The sequence below is a fragment of the Ctenocephalides felis genome, unplaced genomic scaffold (assembly GCF_003426905.1).
Source record: "Ctenocephalides felis isolate EL2017-DRISC unplaced genomic scaffold, ASM342690v1 CF-g0.4_SCAFFOLD_01118, whole genome shotgun sequence".
Taxonomy (NCBI): Eukaryota; Metazoa; Arthropoda; class Insecta; order Siphonaptera; family Pulicidae; genus Ctenocephalides; species Ctenocephalides felis.
The window spans coordinates 1-17,790 of record NW_020537272.1 but is presented as its reverse complement, the minus strand read 5'-3'; the positions used below and the strand labels follow the sequence as shown (position 1 = coordinate 17,790).

General features: G+C 30.8%; 1 protein-coding gene across 1 annotated transcript; it reads left to right on the top strand.

The window, feature by feature from the left end:
- The first annotated feature begins 291 nt into the window (after positions 1 to 291).
- LOC113365565 (kinase D-interacting substrate of 220 kDa B-like) lies at positions 292 to 17,611 on the top strand. The gene is made up of 23 exons (XM_026607095.1): positions 292 to 337; positions 6,524 to 6,655; positions 6,722 to 6,954; positions 7,066 to 7,228; positions 7,320 to 7,388; positions 7,540 to 7,761; positions 7,828 to 8,031; positions 8,122 to 8,265; positions 8,335 to 8,467; positions 8,537 to 8,701; positions 8,896 to 9,103; positions 9,180 to 9,342; positions 9,410 to 10,045; positions 10,132 to 10,323; positions 10,428 to 10,695; positions 10,781 to 10,946; positions 11,017 to 11,195; positions 11,270 to 11,508; positions 11,606 to 11,764; positions 11,838 to 12,029; positions 13,272 to 13,386; positions 15,640 to 15,797; positions 17,161 to 17,611. The coding sequence occupies exons 1-23, from the start codon at positions 293 to 295 to the stop codon at positions 17,341 to 17,343; spliced, it is 4,368 nt and encodes a 1,455-aa protein (XP_026462880.1). The 5' UTR covers position 292; the 3' UTR covers positions 17,344 to 17,611.
- The last annotated feature ends 179 nt before the right edge of the window (positions 17,612 to 17,790 follow it).

The following is a 17,790-nucleotide window of genomic DNA, read 5'->3' as shown; positions in this document are numbered from 1 at the left end:
TATAGATCAACTGTATATAAATATTAATTACTCTTCAAATTTAACTTAATCCTGTTATCACGAGATAAAATCTATATTCTTACTGTTGACAAACAGTTTGAGAATTACTTACATAATTAGTAACTTATAAAAACCCCAAGCAACTCCGATACGATTTTTAATAGTTCGTGACTCTTGCACTAGTTAAGACGTGAAGATGTGACAAATCTTAGAAAATTTGGTTAACAATTTTATATCAGAAATAAATTAAATTGAATTTTTTAATTTTAATTATTAATTTTATTAAGTGACAATGTTTAAAGCAATGCGAAGACACCACAATCAGCATGAGCTACAGGTGAACCACAGTAGAGTAGTTTTGACTAATTTGCACTAGGTTGAAAACATTTTTTTTTAATTTTTTAAAATTAATTAATAAACACATCACTAGTAGAACTGTTCACAACAAAATATTTTATATATTTACATCAGATTTCGAGTAAACTTTAAATTATCTTCACTGGATTTGTGCCCTTAGAGTCTTGTTTCCAGTATTTGTTAAACTGTAATATGGAAAGTACAAAGGGCGATCACCATATCTCTCTGAGTAAGATCTGTGTTACAGAATTTTTATTTTGATTTTATTATTACCACAATTTTTGGTAAATGCTTTCACGAGAAAGTATAAAAATTAATAAAATCAATTTTTCATTACAAAATTATTTAAACATATAAATAATCATTATTGATCTCTGTGAATTAGCAATTTTTTTTTATAAAAATTTGACTATTTTATTTCAAATTGATGTTTTTTTACATAATGCATTGTAGAGCTTTCTCTGCTAATTAACAATGCAATTGTAATTGAACAATTAGCATCGTTATATCACCAAGTGCTAAGCATTTTATGTCATAATATATTCATTAATTTTATGCATAAAATTTTGTTGGATCAATTTTTATTAATTTAACAGAAAATATTCTTTGTTTTTGGTAATGCTAGTGTTTTTTTTTGCTAATGCGGTTTAATTCTTATAAAACAACTTGACCACAAGTAAACATTCCACTAAGTTTGAAATAAAGTCATCCATAAATTTAATCAGAAAATGAATAATGCAAATTTATTTGGAGTTTTTGGAACATGTACTATGACGGTATAACATAAAAGAACTTTTCACTATCATTGCTTTCAGTAAATTTTTATATTTATTTATTTTTTGACGAAACCTCAGTAGCTTACTGTTGCTCTAATTGAGCCATAGTTTTTAGAAGACATCCATTAAAAAAGATCACCTAAGTTGAGTTTAATTTTTTTTAGTATGACATCTGTAGGTTTTGAGACCCAGTTTGACCCTTCTTCTGTGGACAAAGCTCACAAATTACTTAAAAAATGAAAAAATCACAAACAATAAACGAATGACATCATTAACAGTCATTTACGTGGGAAACAAAAATAATTATTCTTTTGACAAAGAAAAACAACAAATTGAGTTGAACGATGTGCCTGCTTAAAATCGATTTCTGTAAAATGATTTTATTATTACAGTCGTTCTCAACATAATTTCATTCCAGTATATTTTTATTTCCTTGTATTTTAATTGATTCCAATTGTCCAGCTCGTGTTTGAGAATCATTTCGAAGCCATTGTGACATAATCTGTAATGTAACTAAATTAAAAACGTGCTTTATTGCCAAACAGTTTGATCAATATAATAACCATGTGATCGTAAACGTTCTCAAGCTATCGTATTATATATGAATACTTTATATACTATGTCACTATTTAGATAGTATTATCATGAATGATGATTAAGTTGAATGTTTATTGTTATAAATGTCAGTAAATTTTTATTCCAAGAATTAATTATCAAATATTTGCGCTAAAGGGGAACTATACACAACTATCGATAGTTCTCATGGTTTTCTTCTACTGATTATAATTTTAATTATAACCAGAATCTGTATCATTTATAACGTTTACCGGAACCAGAATGGTGTAATGGTTAAGAACGTGGGCTAGCACAAACTAGTCCTGGGTTTGATCCCAACTTCGACAAGCTCGATATCAAGCAGTATGATGTCAAATTTTCACTTGAGGTTATAGATTTCAAATATAATATCAAGTGAAAATTGCCTTTTGTGGACATTGCTGCAACATAGAGCACGTAATTCTGATCGCTGTTACTGGCTTAAATCAATAATTTTTAACGTATAGCAATAATTCTAAAAATTTTGCTACCCCTTCGATATTATATTTGATTTGTAGTTATTATACTACTGATACTAAATTTTATTTGCAATTTTTAATAAACAGTAGGTCTGATGGAAAATATGCAAGAAAAATATTATTATATCATATCAGTTGATAATTAAGATCAATTGAGAAGTGTATTTCTGCTGATTATTTCTATAAATTGACCGATTAGGAAGCACGTATGCTTCGTATAAGATTATTGTTATATAAAATCAAGTAAGTTCAGTTTGTTTTGTATTTTATGTAGAATAAAAGAATTTAGTGTAAAAAATATAGCCAGAGATAAAAGTTGATGAGATTAAATATGCTAATTTGTATATTAAATATTATGGTGAATTAATATGTAATTTTATTTATGTGGATTACGAAAATTTATGCCTTATGAATTTTTTTCCATTGAAATATTTTCCAACTAATCCTTTTTGGTTCAATTAGTTCAAATAAAAATTGAAAACCAAAGTGTAATATTAAATATATAGAATCGTTAACCACTGCGAATCGATTAAAGTAGAATTAGCAAAACCTTAAACTTGTTAAAGGTGATATAATTGATTTAAACGTATATAAATAATTCTCTTAATTTAGTTCCTATCTTATAGTGATTTTTTTGAGACTAACGATTTGAAATGAAATTGTCTTTGAATCGAGTATCCTATGCGTTTTCTAAAATACTTCATTTAAACAATCATTGCATTAACATCAGCGTCCCAGTATTTTTCTACATCTGTTATACACAAATATTGCCCATAAATCATCAGTTTTACTATGCCGTCTGGTGCCAAAGAAGAGCAATTTGATCACGTTCGGGCTCTTGTTCGTGGTCTGCACGGCCCGACACGCAATGTGGCACGTCCAGGAACGCCAGTGTTGCCCAATTTGCCTGCACTTCCACAACCGACTCAGGTTTATAGGCCTCTGCGTCTTGAGATACCAGAAAGGGCGCACCAGGTTCCCGCCTTGACGGTTACGGCACCAGCCAGCGATGCGCAGAATAGGCGTTTTTCGTTCGGCCTAAGAAGGCAGAGCGCGGTTCGATGAATTAGCTATTTGATTTGATAGCACGTTTGGTTTTTTTCGCGGTTTGGTTATTGTTTTTGTTTGTTTTTTTTTTTGTTTTATGTTTTTTGTTTTTGTCTTTGTTTTGTTTTGTTTATATTCGAATACTTTTGTATGGAAAACTTGCATGAGATTTTTTCTGGAAAACTTGTTTTTGTACCAAAGTCGTGTCCAACGACACCTTTTACATTCCAAATGCTAAAATAATGTTAATAATAAAATTTTTACACAAATATTTTTTTAGACTCATGCAAGTTTTCTGTTATTTTTGAAAAATTGAAAAATTGTCGCCTGATCTTCGATGTTGACGAGCAGCTACTGCTTGCTTGAATAACATGCGTACCTAATTTTGTATTTACTTCTATGTTTTTGGTGATGCATATGCGAAATTTTTACAATTTAAGAAGTTAATGCTTTATTTATATATATTGAAGAGTTAACAATATTTTTAAGCATTTGTTTTAACTCTTGTTTTTATTTCACACCAGTCAAAAAAAATATTGTTCCGGCGAAAATATATTATCTTGTATTTTAGTATGTATATCTACGAAGTCTTCTATACTTGGATCATCAAAATATTTTTTCACTCATATTTTTTTTAATACACGTATTGTCTAAAATAAACCAATATTTAAAATTTATGTAGTCTATTTGTCAGTGAGATAATTTTAACTCAGCACTAGAAGTAAAAAGTATTATTTTTGGCAGCAACGTTTATTCAACAGGTATGTTTTTGAAGTGCTTTAAAATATTTTTGCTTGCCAGAATTGTCAAACTTGATTAGTTACCTTCACATTAGGATCATTCTCAATTTTTTTTTTTCAAAAACATGAATCCAACGGTTTTACAACTTTAGTAACTCGACAGGTTATTTCTTCTAAAGAAATGAAATTTACTTGTTTTTATTGATTCACATTATATTTTCAGTTTTCTTCTATATATAGCATAATGAAAACGTGCATTAATAATGCTTTTTATCCACTCCTAATTGATGTAAAAAAATATAAAGAATGTACTTATAGCGTTTGATTCATTTATCAATTGTACAAAACTCTGTTTGCCTTGATTGAAAAGTTTTCTTTATATCATTAAATTTGAATCTACAATACAACAAGGCTCATATTAGCAAATATATTTTGTTTTTTGACTTATCTTTGTTTTCATCAGATTGTTTAAGATCTGATTCAGTGTGACTAAGGTTGTTGTTATGCATGGCCACAATTAATTACAAATACACTTGGAAAATTTATTACTTGGTAATAAAGCGCTGAAATTATTCTCGTTTCTAACACATAGACAAACGTTTTCAATTGTTTGTATACAAATGTTACGAACATGTCGAAGAATGAGTGATCTTGATTATGGCAACTCTCCAGCAACGTAAATTTAATACTAATTTAACTTTTGTGCTATTTGATTAATTGATTTTTAAATTTGTTCTTAATGTTTTCCGTGGTTCTGATCTTTTTATTCTATTTGAATGGATGCAGTAGTATGCAGCAACCTATTTAACACATTCCTTTTTAGATTAAAACAATAAACAGCCTTGCCAAGTATTTCTAAAAGGTAATTTGGCGTCGAGAAGGAACGCCCAACGTCGGGGCATTGCTTTTAAGAGCAACAGCATTTACGTATCTAGTGCTTCTCTTGTTCAACTTTTTGAAGTGTTTTATTGAAGTTTATTTGAGTAAAACAATCGTGTTTCAAATGGAATCGTATTCTAAGTGCGATTATAGCATTGTGGCCTATTATTTGGAAGTTACGATCGCTTTGTTCTGAGTGGAAATAACTATTTGTCTGGACAAACGCGTCCATAATATTGAACTAACCAGGTTTGCATACGAAATGTATTAACACAATCGCTTAACAACTCGGAATATATTTATAAATTTTATGTACCAAATATTTGTGCCGTTTATCTTTTTGATCAAATTAAACAAGGTTAAGTATAAACCAATCATATTATATTTTATTAGCATAAGTTACAACCAGCGTTTGCCAAAGTCACACATTAGTATGCAATCAGAAATTATTGAAAAAGTAATTGTTCAAGCTTTGGTTGCATTTTAAATTTGTTTCTCTTGGTCCCATTATTCAGGAACATATACTTGATGGGGGGAACTATAAATGTATTACAAAATGTACATTTATAAGTTCCTTCTTCTATAAGCAGATGGTGATCAATAAAAATATTTATTTCTATTTGTTTTTGTTATAATCATCTTCTTCGTGATGTATCAAGCATATCGTAATGTAGGATTTAGATGACCTAAAATCTTAAAAAATACATTGAAGATTCTTCAAAAATACTATTTTTATGATCTGCTTAATATAGCATAATTGAGTAGAAGGAGGTAATTGTTTTAATATAATTTATTATTTCCAATTAATGAATATTTCCAACTTCAGTAAAACGTTTTGAAATCTCTGCGCGTTTTTATTAATATCGCTCGTATAATTCGTTCGATTGCTACATATTTGCCAAACGTCATAACAGAGACTAATCCAATAAATCATTTTCCTCTACAACGTATGAGTTTGCAACATAAAATTGTATTTAATTTTAGTACCTATTTAAATGATTTGTGAGAATTCCTGGCAACGAAGACTGCTGAATTTTGTATATCTCGTTTTAAATTTCGTGCGTTTCATTTCTCATTTGATCTCGTTTAAAACGGTTATGGTTTCAGATGTTGTACGTACTGAAACTTACAAAAGTGTGTAAAAACCAAAAAAAGTGAAAATTAATATTTGTATTTATTTGTGAATTTGTACTAACGGACTGTATGATTGTGTCATGTGCATTGAACATTACCAGCTTGCTTTGCGGAATATTGCGGATTGCTCGGCAAGTTTTTGGTGTGAGAATGGAATAATAGATTATTTGAAAAATACATTGATTTTGTATAACTAAAACTTATTTTTTAATCTTAACATTGTTACTGCGTTGGAAAATTAATCCATTGATTCATGTTTTGAACAAAATCTTGTTTTTTTTTAACACTTCTCAAATATAATATGCCAATGATAACTGCATATGCCTATGTTGTAATATTTTTGTAAATTCCAATAAAAATATTGACAATTATTATCGAATGGATTTGATTCTAATCGTGTTTGAAATACTGTGGAAATTTTACTGACTTTACCATGGTCAATACATGTGCTTTTTTATTTAACAGAACTCATGCTTAATTTTTTAATTCCTGTGTAATAGCCTTAATTTTTAACCAGGCCATCGACCGTTCGGACCTGATGTGTTCGTTGGGTCATAGGACACTTCTTTCCTACCTGGATGCCGGAGATGCTCAGGCACTACGAGATTTTTTATCCAGTAGACAACATCAAGTAGATGACAGGGACGAGGTAATGATAAAAATTTACAATATCTATATATTTCTATTATTTACCTTGATATATTTTTTTTTTCAGAATGGAACCACCATTCTCATGTTGGCAGCCTCGAGGGGTTCATCGCCTTTCTGTCGCGAGCTTTTATCTCTTGGAGCAGATGCCGCAGCCGAAGATCATGATTCCTGGACGGCGATGCACTTTGCGGCCCGCAACGGTCACGCCGCGCCGCTGCGGGCCCTAATTGAGCACGGGGCGCCGAAGGAACACCGAGATATGGGCGGTTGGACACCATTATTATGGGCTTCATACAGGTAGGAGGAATGTAATCTAAAAATAGTAATAGAGTTGATATATGTTAACAACAAACGTTTAATATATTTAGTTTGAGTTTGAAAGCTTCATTATAATTTTTATTTTTATAGGGGGCATACAGAATGTGTTCGCATTTTATTAGACGCAGGAGCAGACGTGCAAGCAAGAGGTGGATACAACTTAAGTGCATTGCTTTGGGCCGCAGGAAGGGGGCACACTGAAGTCGTCAGATTACTTGTTGAACGAGGTGCCAAAGTTAATGTGGCTGATAAAGTATGTATAACATAATATAATCATGATCCTTCATATATTATATTTACTTTTTCAAACTTATGAAATTAATATTCATATTTATTTATTTTAGTACGGAACCACAGCATTAGTATGGGCTTGCAGACGTGGGTGCTTAGAAATTGTGGATATACTTCTGAAGGTAAACAATATATATTTTTCCAATATCTTCTTGTATAACATGATGCAACCAATAATATTAAGCAAATATATAAATGTGTATTATTATGTATTTTAAATTCAAACTGGTGTCTAAGAGAATTAAGCATTAAAATCTTTCTTCTTTCTCTTAGGCGGGTGCTAGTGTTGATTCTTCCGGAATGTATTCCTGGACGCCATTGTTAGTGGCTGTTCAAAATAGGCATCAAGAAGTTGTTTCACGTTTACTTCAACATAAACCAAATGTAAATGCATTAGACTCGGATGGAGCCACAGCACTTGCCATTGCCTGCCGGGAAGGCTTAGCAGAAATTGCTCATATGTTAGTAAATGCTGGTGCTTATGTTAACTTGCAGGTAAAGTTAAATTATATATAATTGTAACTGTAACAAATTTAACGAATGATTTATATTATATTTTAGGACAGGACCGGCGATAGTCAATTGATTCATGCAGTAAAAGGTGGCCATCGTGGTATTGTGGAATCGCTCTTGAAACGACATGCTGATCTAGATGTTCCTGGTCGGGATAGAAAAACTGCCATATATACAGCGGTAGAAAAGGGTCATACTGCAATAGTACGGCTTTTGTTGGCTGCTAATCCTGATCTTGAGATACAAACTAAGGTATGTATTTGAAATATGTCATAACTTAAAATTTATAAAGCTTTTTTAAACTTTATATTTTAGAGTTTTTTCATTTTTTTTATTTTTTAGGATGGAGACACCGCACTTCTAAGAGCTGTGAGAACAAGAAATGTAGAAATTGTAACATTGCTATTAGATAAAAAAGCTAAAATTAATGCTGTAGACTTCAAAGGAGATACATGTCTTCACATTGCAATGAGAGCGAGATCTAAAGTATTTTGATTTAAATATATTTTTAATTAACTTAATAAATATTAGTTACTATATTCCAATTTTTTTCAGGCGATAGTGGAAGTGTTGCTTAGAAATCCTAAGCATAGTCAGTTGTTATATAGACCAAATAAAGCTGGAGAAACTGCATATAACATTGATATGCATCATCCGAAAACAATTTTAGGACAAATTTATGGAGCCAGTATGTTTATTAATTATTTAATTAATAATAATTAATTAAGCTATATTAAATTGATATTTCCATTTTCAGGAAGACTCAATACAAATGAGGATTGTGAGGGAATGCTTGGATATGAATTATATAGCAGTGCTCTTGCAGATATTTTAAGCGATCCAGGGCTTACTATGCCTATCACAGTTGGATTATATGCTAAATGGGGTTCCGGAAAATCATTTCTGCTTTCCAAACTTAAAGGTAAAATTTATATAAAGGGGAGAAGTTTTTATAATATACAAAAAAATTTAAAGAACTAATGAAATAACAAAATCCTATTAGCCTATCCCATAAAACTTTATTTACATTGAGTATATAGAAGACTTTAATTAAAAATTTTAAATCTGCTTTACTGTTATTCCTCTAAATAAAAATAAGTTTAATTTAATTTTTAGAGGAAATGAAGAGTTTTGCACGTCAATGGTGTGAACCAGTTGCTGGTGCTCCTTGGTTAGCAGTATGGCTTTGCGCTCACCTCGCATTGTTAGTTGGTCTTGCTACTGGATTGGGTACATTTTCTTGGATATGGGGACTTGCTGCTGGATTGATTACTGTTGGAGTTTTACTTAGCGCTTATTTGTCCCTCAGAGTTGCCAGCAATAGGTAAGAACTGAAATAAATATTTCTATTTTTACTTCTTGAACTTTATAGTTTATTTAAATTATTGTTTAATTTGTAGATATGATTGCTATTGGCCCTACAATCTAAACGTCTCAATAAATCGTCGTTTGAATTCTTTGAAATTGTTACTGCAAGTTCTATTCTGTCACCCACCTGGACCAAGAGCATCGTCAGCACCATCCGCTGACCCAGTACATTTTTACTTTGCAGATCAAAATAAAGTACCTTAATAATATAATTCTTCATTATAGTTAACATAAATTATTCTAATAACTTTTATGATTTTAGGGCGCAGGCGCAGACGGCGAAGGAGCAATGGTACACATGTTAACATCTTTATTTGAAGTGATAGAACGCGATTATGGTCTTATTTCTACGCGCTTATTCCGTGCATTTCGGCCACGACCTTTTAAATCCAACTCTGGCTGGCGATTCCGTCGTTTTTGCTGTTTTCCTAATATCTTATTGTTCGAAGTCACTTTGCTTGCTTTTATAGCGACCGCAAGTCTTGGATTATACTGCTTACTGGATGCAAATCAATCGATAAGTGATTCTAACTTAACTGTTGTACTTATGGCTCTCGGACTTGGGTTGGCAGTTATCTTGACGGCTAATATCCAATCACTAGGAAGAGCCGCTGTTTCATTGATCTTTGGCCCGAAACACCATTTGCAGAATGCAATTAAGAATAACAGCGATCCAATTACTGGACTAGCTAACGAAGTTGCACTTATGAGCGATCTGGTTACGTGTTTGGATGCTTTTACGAATCAACAGAGCAGACTAGTTGGTATCATAGACGCTTTGGACAGTTGCGATGTTGAGAAAATAATTGCTATGTTGAATTCTGTACATCAACTGCTATCGGAACCTAAGAGACCGTTCATAGTACTCTTAGCAGTGGATCCGCATATTATTTCAAAGGTATATTTAATAATTAGCACCATAAATAGTGTTATTATTGAACCTTAAAATTAAAATGAACAGTTACAATATATTTTTAATTTCAGGCAGTAGAATCCAAGAGCAGACGTGTTTTCAGCGAAGGCAGTATAGGAGGTCACGATTTCTTACGAAATTTAGTACATTTGCCAGTTTACTTACAAAATTCTGGTTTGCGTCAAGCTCAACGCGCCCAAAGTACTGCTTTGGTACACCGAAGCAGGAATAAAGAAGATGATGGTGAAATGTTAACTGGATCGGTTAGTATATTGATAGTAATATAATATTGTGTTGATAAAGAAATTATTTTATCTAGATTTTGTTTATAATTAACATCATTATTTGTTTATGTTTAATTTTACAGGTATCCAATCGTCGTCTATCTTCGGCTTCAGAACTAATGGCATCTCAAGAAAAACTTCGACCGCCAAGAGGATCTCGTAAACTACGTCTTTCAGATTCTATTGCAAGTTCCATAGGTTCTAATTTGCATCGCGTTGGAACTGCAGGTGGTGCTGGTAGTTCTACTCAGCCGCATTGGGATTTATCCAAAATGCTTTTGGCGGACGATTACTTTAGCGATGTTAATCCTAGGAGTATGCGTCGTCTGATGAATGTAATATACATCACAGGTCTGTAATCATTTTTCTAATATCATACATTGAGCAACAGGTTCCGGTAATTATTCATAAACTAATAATTTGGTTTTTGTTGCAGGTCGATTGTTAAAAGCATTCCATATTGATTTTAACTGGTACAGATTATGTTCTTGGATAAATCTCACGGAACAATGGCCTCTGAGAGCAAGCTTGATAGTCTTATATCATGACAACATGGGAGATAGATTAGATGATAATTCTTCATTGCACAGTTTATATGACAAGTAAGCATCAAAAACTTAATTTAATATAATTATGATCATCAATTTAAATTTACTTACTGTTTCTTTTTAGGGTTCGGGCACAAGTACCAGCTTTGAAAGAAGCGGCGCCTTTATTGGAACTTGATAGGGATGAGCGCAAATTAGATGCCTTCTTGTCTCTGCATAAAACAACCTTGCAAGTTGCTGATTTGAGAGTTTTTATGCCGTTTACAATAAATTTAGATCCATATTTGCGCAAAGTACTTAAAGGTAAAAAGAAACTCATATCGCTTATATATTATTTTACTGTAGAATATCAAAAATTTACATCGATTAATTTTTAGAGGATCAACAAAACATGGAAGACGAATCGGTAGTAACTAATGTTCGATCTCCGCCGACTGGTATTTGGCAACCGATTCCCAATGTTCCTCAAATGCCGTGGATGCCACAACAGATGATCAGACCGACTTTGGTACCACCAATTATTAATGCTCCTCAGCAACAACCTAATATGCAACAATGGTGGCCTGGACCAATGCAAAATGATCCAAGAAACTACGAGCCGCCTTTTAATTTACCGGTAATTAGCAATTTATAACATCAAGAATATTTTTAATTGTTATTTCTTTCATTCTTGTCCAACATGTTTTATTTTTAAAATTCTGTATTTTTTTCAGATTGACATTCCTCCTTGCCGTTTGTCTTCATTGAGTTGCGATGATATAGAAAAATTGATGTTGCAAGTGGATGAATTAAAACCATTAGTACCGAGTGTTGCTCCTAAATTACATCAAAATTGTGTAACAGGACGTGTACTAGCAAACTGTGATCTTAAGGTAAGTGTAATAGAAACAATGCAGCTCAACTGAGACAAGCTACACAACAATTTACTATATGTTTGCTTTTCAGGAATTAAAAAGCGTTTTGGGCATTACATTTGGACATTGGGAAGTTTTCCGAATGTTTGTTGAAGGATTGCGTGTAATGGAAATGACCCCACAAGCTCCTTGGAATTGTCATCAACGACCCCATCAAGAAGAGGAAGAAATAGCTCATACTATTGTCCCACCAAGAATCAAGCCTGATACTATTGAGAAACAGGTTAGTGTTTCTAAATTTGAGAAATTTACAGTAGTACATTAGGAAACAACACATGAGTGAATTGATTTACTGAAGACACAGAACAGCATTCACAAAATTATGCACATTGAAGATATTTCTAAATAATATAATTGGTGACTTGTTGAATAGTTAAAATTTAAATTATTTCAAAATTGAAATATTCAGAGAGAATTGTAATTTTGATTCTCCTTAAAATTTTCATCAGGCAACCAATTCTATCATTACAATTAGATTTTTGCTACAATAAAAACACACAAAATGTACTTCTGCATTTAATAACATTATGCAAAAATGATTTGAACACAAGAAGCTTTTTAATTATCACTTTCTACTTTTGCTATCAGTTTACACCGCAGGAATATCAAGTAAGTTTGGTAATGAGTGATTACATTTTTTTCTATGGCATGTAGTATATTTTAATAAAAAGTAGGTTTGTGATCGATTGCATTTTTTATAAATATTGCTAGCACCTTTCTTATGTGATATATTCTAAATTTTTAGCATTCCCAGCTTCGAATGTAAAATTTTCAGCCTTGCTGAGTAGATTTAGAAGCATTCCATTAAACAGATTTTCGATTAAACTTTTTGCACGATCTTCTTATATACTATTCTACTCCTTATGCTTGCATGTTATTAAAATATTTCTTCAATATGAATGATTTTTAGTCATATTTATATTGTTAGAAACGCATGCAACATCATGAGACAACATTTGATCAATTTGAGCATTTTCTACTCAATCCGTCGAAATTTTTAAAATTATATATTTGAAAAAACATTTATTTACAAGGCAAATTTTATTAAGTTTAAGTTATTTGTTTCTTTAACGAGTTTCATTAAACCGATTTTAAATGTTTGAAATCGGTGCAGCTCTTTGCTCAAATACACATACTTATTTCAATTTTGGGGAAAATAGATTCTAATTGACTTGAAACATCCAGAAAATATAACTATGATGAAGTTAGATATCTGGAGAAAAATTAAAAAAAATCGGGAAGTTAGTAATTGGATTAATAAGAAAAAACGGTTTTTATTAACAGGCCATTTGTTGATTATCTGTTTTATTACCGAAAGCGCATGCATAGCACGTCGGTCCATATTATTCTATTTTTTTTATTTCAATCATTATAAGAAAATTCTTTATTCTATTAAATACATATTTTTACTTCGAGATTTTTTTTCCATTCTGCTTATTAATATTTTCCAATTTTCAATTTCCAGGTGACCCTAGAAGAGCAAACAATATGCGGCGCATTGCAAACTCTTAACGAGGAAGCATTGGAGGATGTCCTCAGCGGCGATTCTTTGCCAAAAACAAATGGAACCGGCAAAGCAGGTGAGACAACAGGGGTGGTCAATCCGTTTGTGGCGGGCCACCAAAACTCAGGATACAACACTCATCTGTTGACATCGCCGATATCGCTAAATGTGTTCACGGATGACGCACATTTGTAAATCTGCGAACACATTGTCGACCGATGATTTTGTTTTCTTTTCATATTATTGCTTTTAGATTTTATTTGGTTTATTGGGTTTTATTTTGATTTTTTTGCTATTGCTCACGGTTTGGATTGATTTGGTAGAGAGTTGGATATAAGTCACAGTTTGTGGTGCGCTGCAGTGATTTTGTGAATAAATGAGCTTTAATATTTATCATTTTTACTTATTAATATAGTTTAAAATAATAATGAGTTATAAAGCCAAATTGGAATAATATTTAGATACCCTAGTATATTTTTATCGGGCATAAATACTGTCCAATATAATTATACTAGTAAGCCAAAGTTTTAATACATGAATTTAGCATTTAGTCTTTTACAATATGTACTTAAGTAGACAATTAATTCATTCGAAAATTATTACTACTATTTGTTATGCAATCAGTTTGTATTTTTTATTATATTTTATTGTCAATTAAATTGTTCAAAGTAATCTGCGATATTAAATTTGGCTTCAATAGTGTATCTTTATAAAACTGCTTCATATTTTAATGCTACACTTGTACTTGCATTACTTTCGTATATTAAATGCACGTTTTATTTCTCTAATGTAATTTTATGAATATATTTGATTATGCAGAAGTATGTAGGCTACATACAATTATTCATATCTATATTTTAAGTCAAATGTGATTGTCCGTAGTTATCTCTATTATTGCATTTTTGATATCGATTAGTATATCGTGATATATCTTGTGATTTTTTTTTTAAATTTGCATTTATAGAAAATTTATTTAAAGTATGGTACTAGTATATTTATATATCAATTTTAGATTTTTTAATTATGAATATGATTATATTTTTAAAGTAGGTTCTGTATCAATTAATATTTGTGATCATTGACCACCGAAATGTCTAAATAATATTGCATTTATTTAAACCTTATTTATGATAAATAGTTATTTTGTATATTTTACATTGCATCTTAGGCAGTATTTCGAAGTTTGAACAAAAATAAGATCTATTTGTTTTTATATCAGTATAAAGTTATAAATGTACGTATGTCTTCCAAATATGTATTAAAGAAAATCTGCAATTAATTTAATCTACCTATGCCAAAGTAAATAATTGTATGCCATTAAAATTTGGTCGAATTAACAATTTTGCGACTATGTATTAAATCTTAAATTTGCGTTCATCTTCGTTTTTATTCAAATTGGATTGTTCATTTATAGATGGTTTTTATTCATAAATAAATGCGGCAGAATATTTTAAAAATTCGTACAACAAATAAGTTTTCTAAGTTTTAGTTGAATTTGTTAAAGTTCTAGATTTTAATACATAAAATGTTATATAATTAATAATCTCATGTTTCTGGCATATTCTTAGTTACGTAAAAAAGTCAATAAACTAAAATTTGTCAATTATTAAATAAAAATAATTGAATCTTATTGCATGGAAATTAAATTTCAAATTATGCTGTTGCTTATAACTTTATATCTGAATTTTGGTGCACATTTTGTTTGCTTTTCATACTTTGTATCTTAAATTGTACTTACATTTATACTTCTTTTTGTGATTTAGTTTTAAATCGCTGTAACTTGTATTGTACTTATATATATTTAGAAATCTGTCAAAGTATTGTCTCAATGTTAAAAACAAAATCTCAAATAAATCTATATAATTTCTTGATGTTTTATTTATTCTTTTACTTTAAGACTACATTTTTCTAATGTTTATAAACTAATAATGTAAAAGTCTATTTATATCTATAATTTTCTGGTTATAATGGTGGTTGTATACTTATTTATTTACTCATGCTATCTTTAATATAAGACGAATGACTGTTTGCTTAAGATTTGCTTTCACTTGGTTGTGGTGAGTTTTGTTTGTTATAACAGTGGCGGATTTTTGGGTATATATTATAAATAAAATAAGTGGTTTTAGTGGATAAAATACAATTTAGTACTTTTTAGGTCAAATTTGTTATAAACTATGTTTGCCAAGTAAATATCACTACAGTAACAAGAATCATAATATGTATTTTTCTTTTGTGTTAACTTTTAATGCGCCACTGTTTCTCTTTATTTAACATACCAACACTTTTAATTTTGAACTTATTATTTACATATATTATTTTTCTTTTTCAGATGAAACTTATGCCGTGCCTGTGTCAAATGGAGGAAGATCAGCTCCTAGTACACCTCCAAATATCAAAAGAGAACTCTCAATTTTAAAACATTCCGGAAGCCTAAAGATCGGACCAGGAAAACACGTCTCTTACGAGTCCAAAACTACTAATGGCGAAGTATGAATTTTGATATTTAAGTTTCGTATAATATTAAATCATAGATTACATCAAATTATTAATATTTTATCATAATCTCAAGCGTCATTCGAAACGTGTTTTGACGTCAATAAACTATATGATTTTGTTTCAATAAAAATAATCGTTTGTAATCTGCCGGCTTTTATCGCGTTGATAAATTTAATTAGCTATAAATTTTTGATAAGTGTAGGAAATCGATTTTGACTTTCGGTATATTATTAGTCATGAGATAAGTTTTTTTTTCTACAAGAAATAGTTGGATCATTTTAAGATTTTCGAACATTCAAAGATTTAAGGAATTCCGAAAGTTTATCGTATAAAATTAACGCTTAATATGTCTTTAAGAAAAGTTGTATCTTTCTTCAGATCATAAGAATTTTTTTAAATATTGAATTTAAGTCATATAATTTTTATTTGTGCCAATAGAAAGTTACTGTTTTTACGAAAAATTATATATTTGTATATATAGAGTATCTAATTACTTTAGTAGAATATTGGCGCGTCTAACACGTTAATTGCCACGATAATATAAGAAAAATTTTCACGTGGTAACTTTATTAGATAAAAATGTATATTTTTTATGACACACATATAAGACTGATATGGCTCTATATTAAAACTTTTCTCGACAAGCCAATAAATTTTTAATCAGACATGTGGATCATGTAGAACTTCTTAGCGTCATACACATATGACTTACATGGCGATTAGCATGTTAAAATATATGTGCATTTACATATATTGCTTGTTATTATTTCTGACTTTGCTAATAAATATGTCAACATTAAATTAGAAAATTGTCGGGCAGCCAATGTGAGTGGGAATTCAGCCCTGTTCACACGACGCTTGTTTCATTGCTTTTTTGGTCTGCTAGCTAGCATGCTGGTTGTCAAGTAGGCAAAATGACGTCGTATTGACCTCTATTCTAACTTTTTCAAGACGACATTTTGCCTACTTGACAACCAGCATACTAGCCATGAGACCAAAAAAGCAACAAAACATCCCTCGTGTGATTAGGGATTTGAACGTGCGTTATATTTGTTGATGGGATTCGTTTGTTCGAACCAGTAGGAAAGCAGTATTATGTCATGTGGCTTATCATATTTGAAAATCGTGGAAGCTAATGGCTTGAAAAACTATCATGAAATCTATCGCCCCTTTTCGCGGCAAAATCGAGCTGCTAGACAGTCCGGAAAACAAGCGTAGTGTGATACGGGTTTTTTTTTGGTTCATAAGCACGATATTTATCTTCCTGGACAAAATATATTTTTTACGATATTGCAATTCTTTTATAATCATTGCAAGCAATTTTCTGATTGTTATTTCCTTTCCTCTATTTCAGTTTTCCGAGGATAAAATAGGAAATTCACACCACGGTCGGCCAGCTACCTTAACTTTAGTCGTTCAATCAAGGCGCGACAGGTCGCACGATTTGGCCTCAGACGACGAGTCGGCTCCGCTTGTCACGCCTTTGACGACTGCCTCATCGGAGGCTCTGGAACCTCACATAGTACCCACTGTCTAATTAGAATGTAAGATACAAATAGAAGAGTTTACTTTGAGATTATAATTGCTTTGGTAAGTTATTAGATACGTACTTAAATCCAAAGATATTCAAGTATAGATTGTTACTTAAACTATGTTGAAGCTGGTTTTCGAGTGAATTATTTAGATTAGTGTGTAATGTCGCCATGAATTTGGTGAGATGAGGATTTATATTGGCTTGTTTGTTTACGGCATTTTATTTATATAAGTATTTAGTTAGCGGTTTTTATATAAATATTTATCAATTTATTAGTTGATTTTTGATCCGACTTCAACAAAAAATAGAGTTGAAGAGCATTTTTAGTTAATGCTGTGGGGCAGTTATATATTGTTACCGTATAACATATAGCTTAAATATATTTTTCTAGACTATGAATCCGGATTTATTTTATATAACTATAATTATAAATAGTTTAGTTATTTTATA

Excerpts from the sequence above, each read along its gene's own strand:
- LOC113365565 (XM_026607095.1), top strand. The coding sequence starts at position 293 with ATGTTTAAAGCAATGCGAAGACACCACAATCAGCATGAGCTACAG. Across the intron at positions 6,656-6,721 it reads AAGTAGATGACAGGGACGAG|AATGGAACCACCATTCTCAT; the intron begins GTAATGATAAAA and ends TTTTTTTTTCAG. Across the intron at positions 9,104-9,179 it reads CTCAGAGTTGCCAGCAATAG|ATATGATTGCTATTGGCCCT; the intron begins GTAAGAACTGAA and ends TTTAATTTGTAG.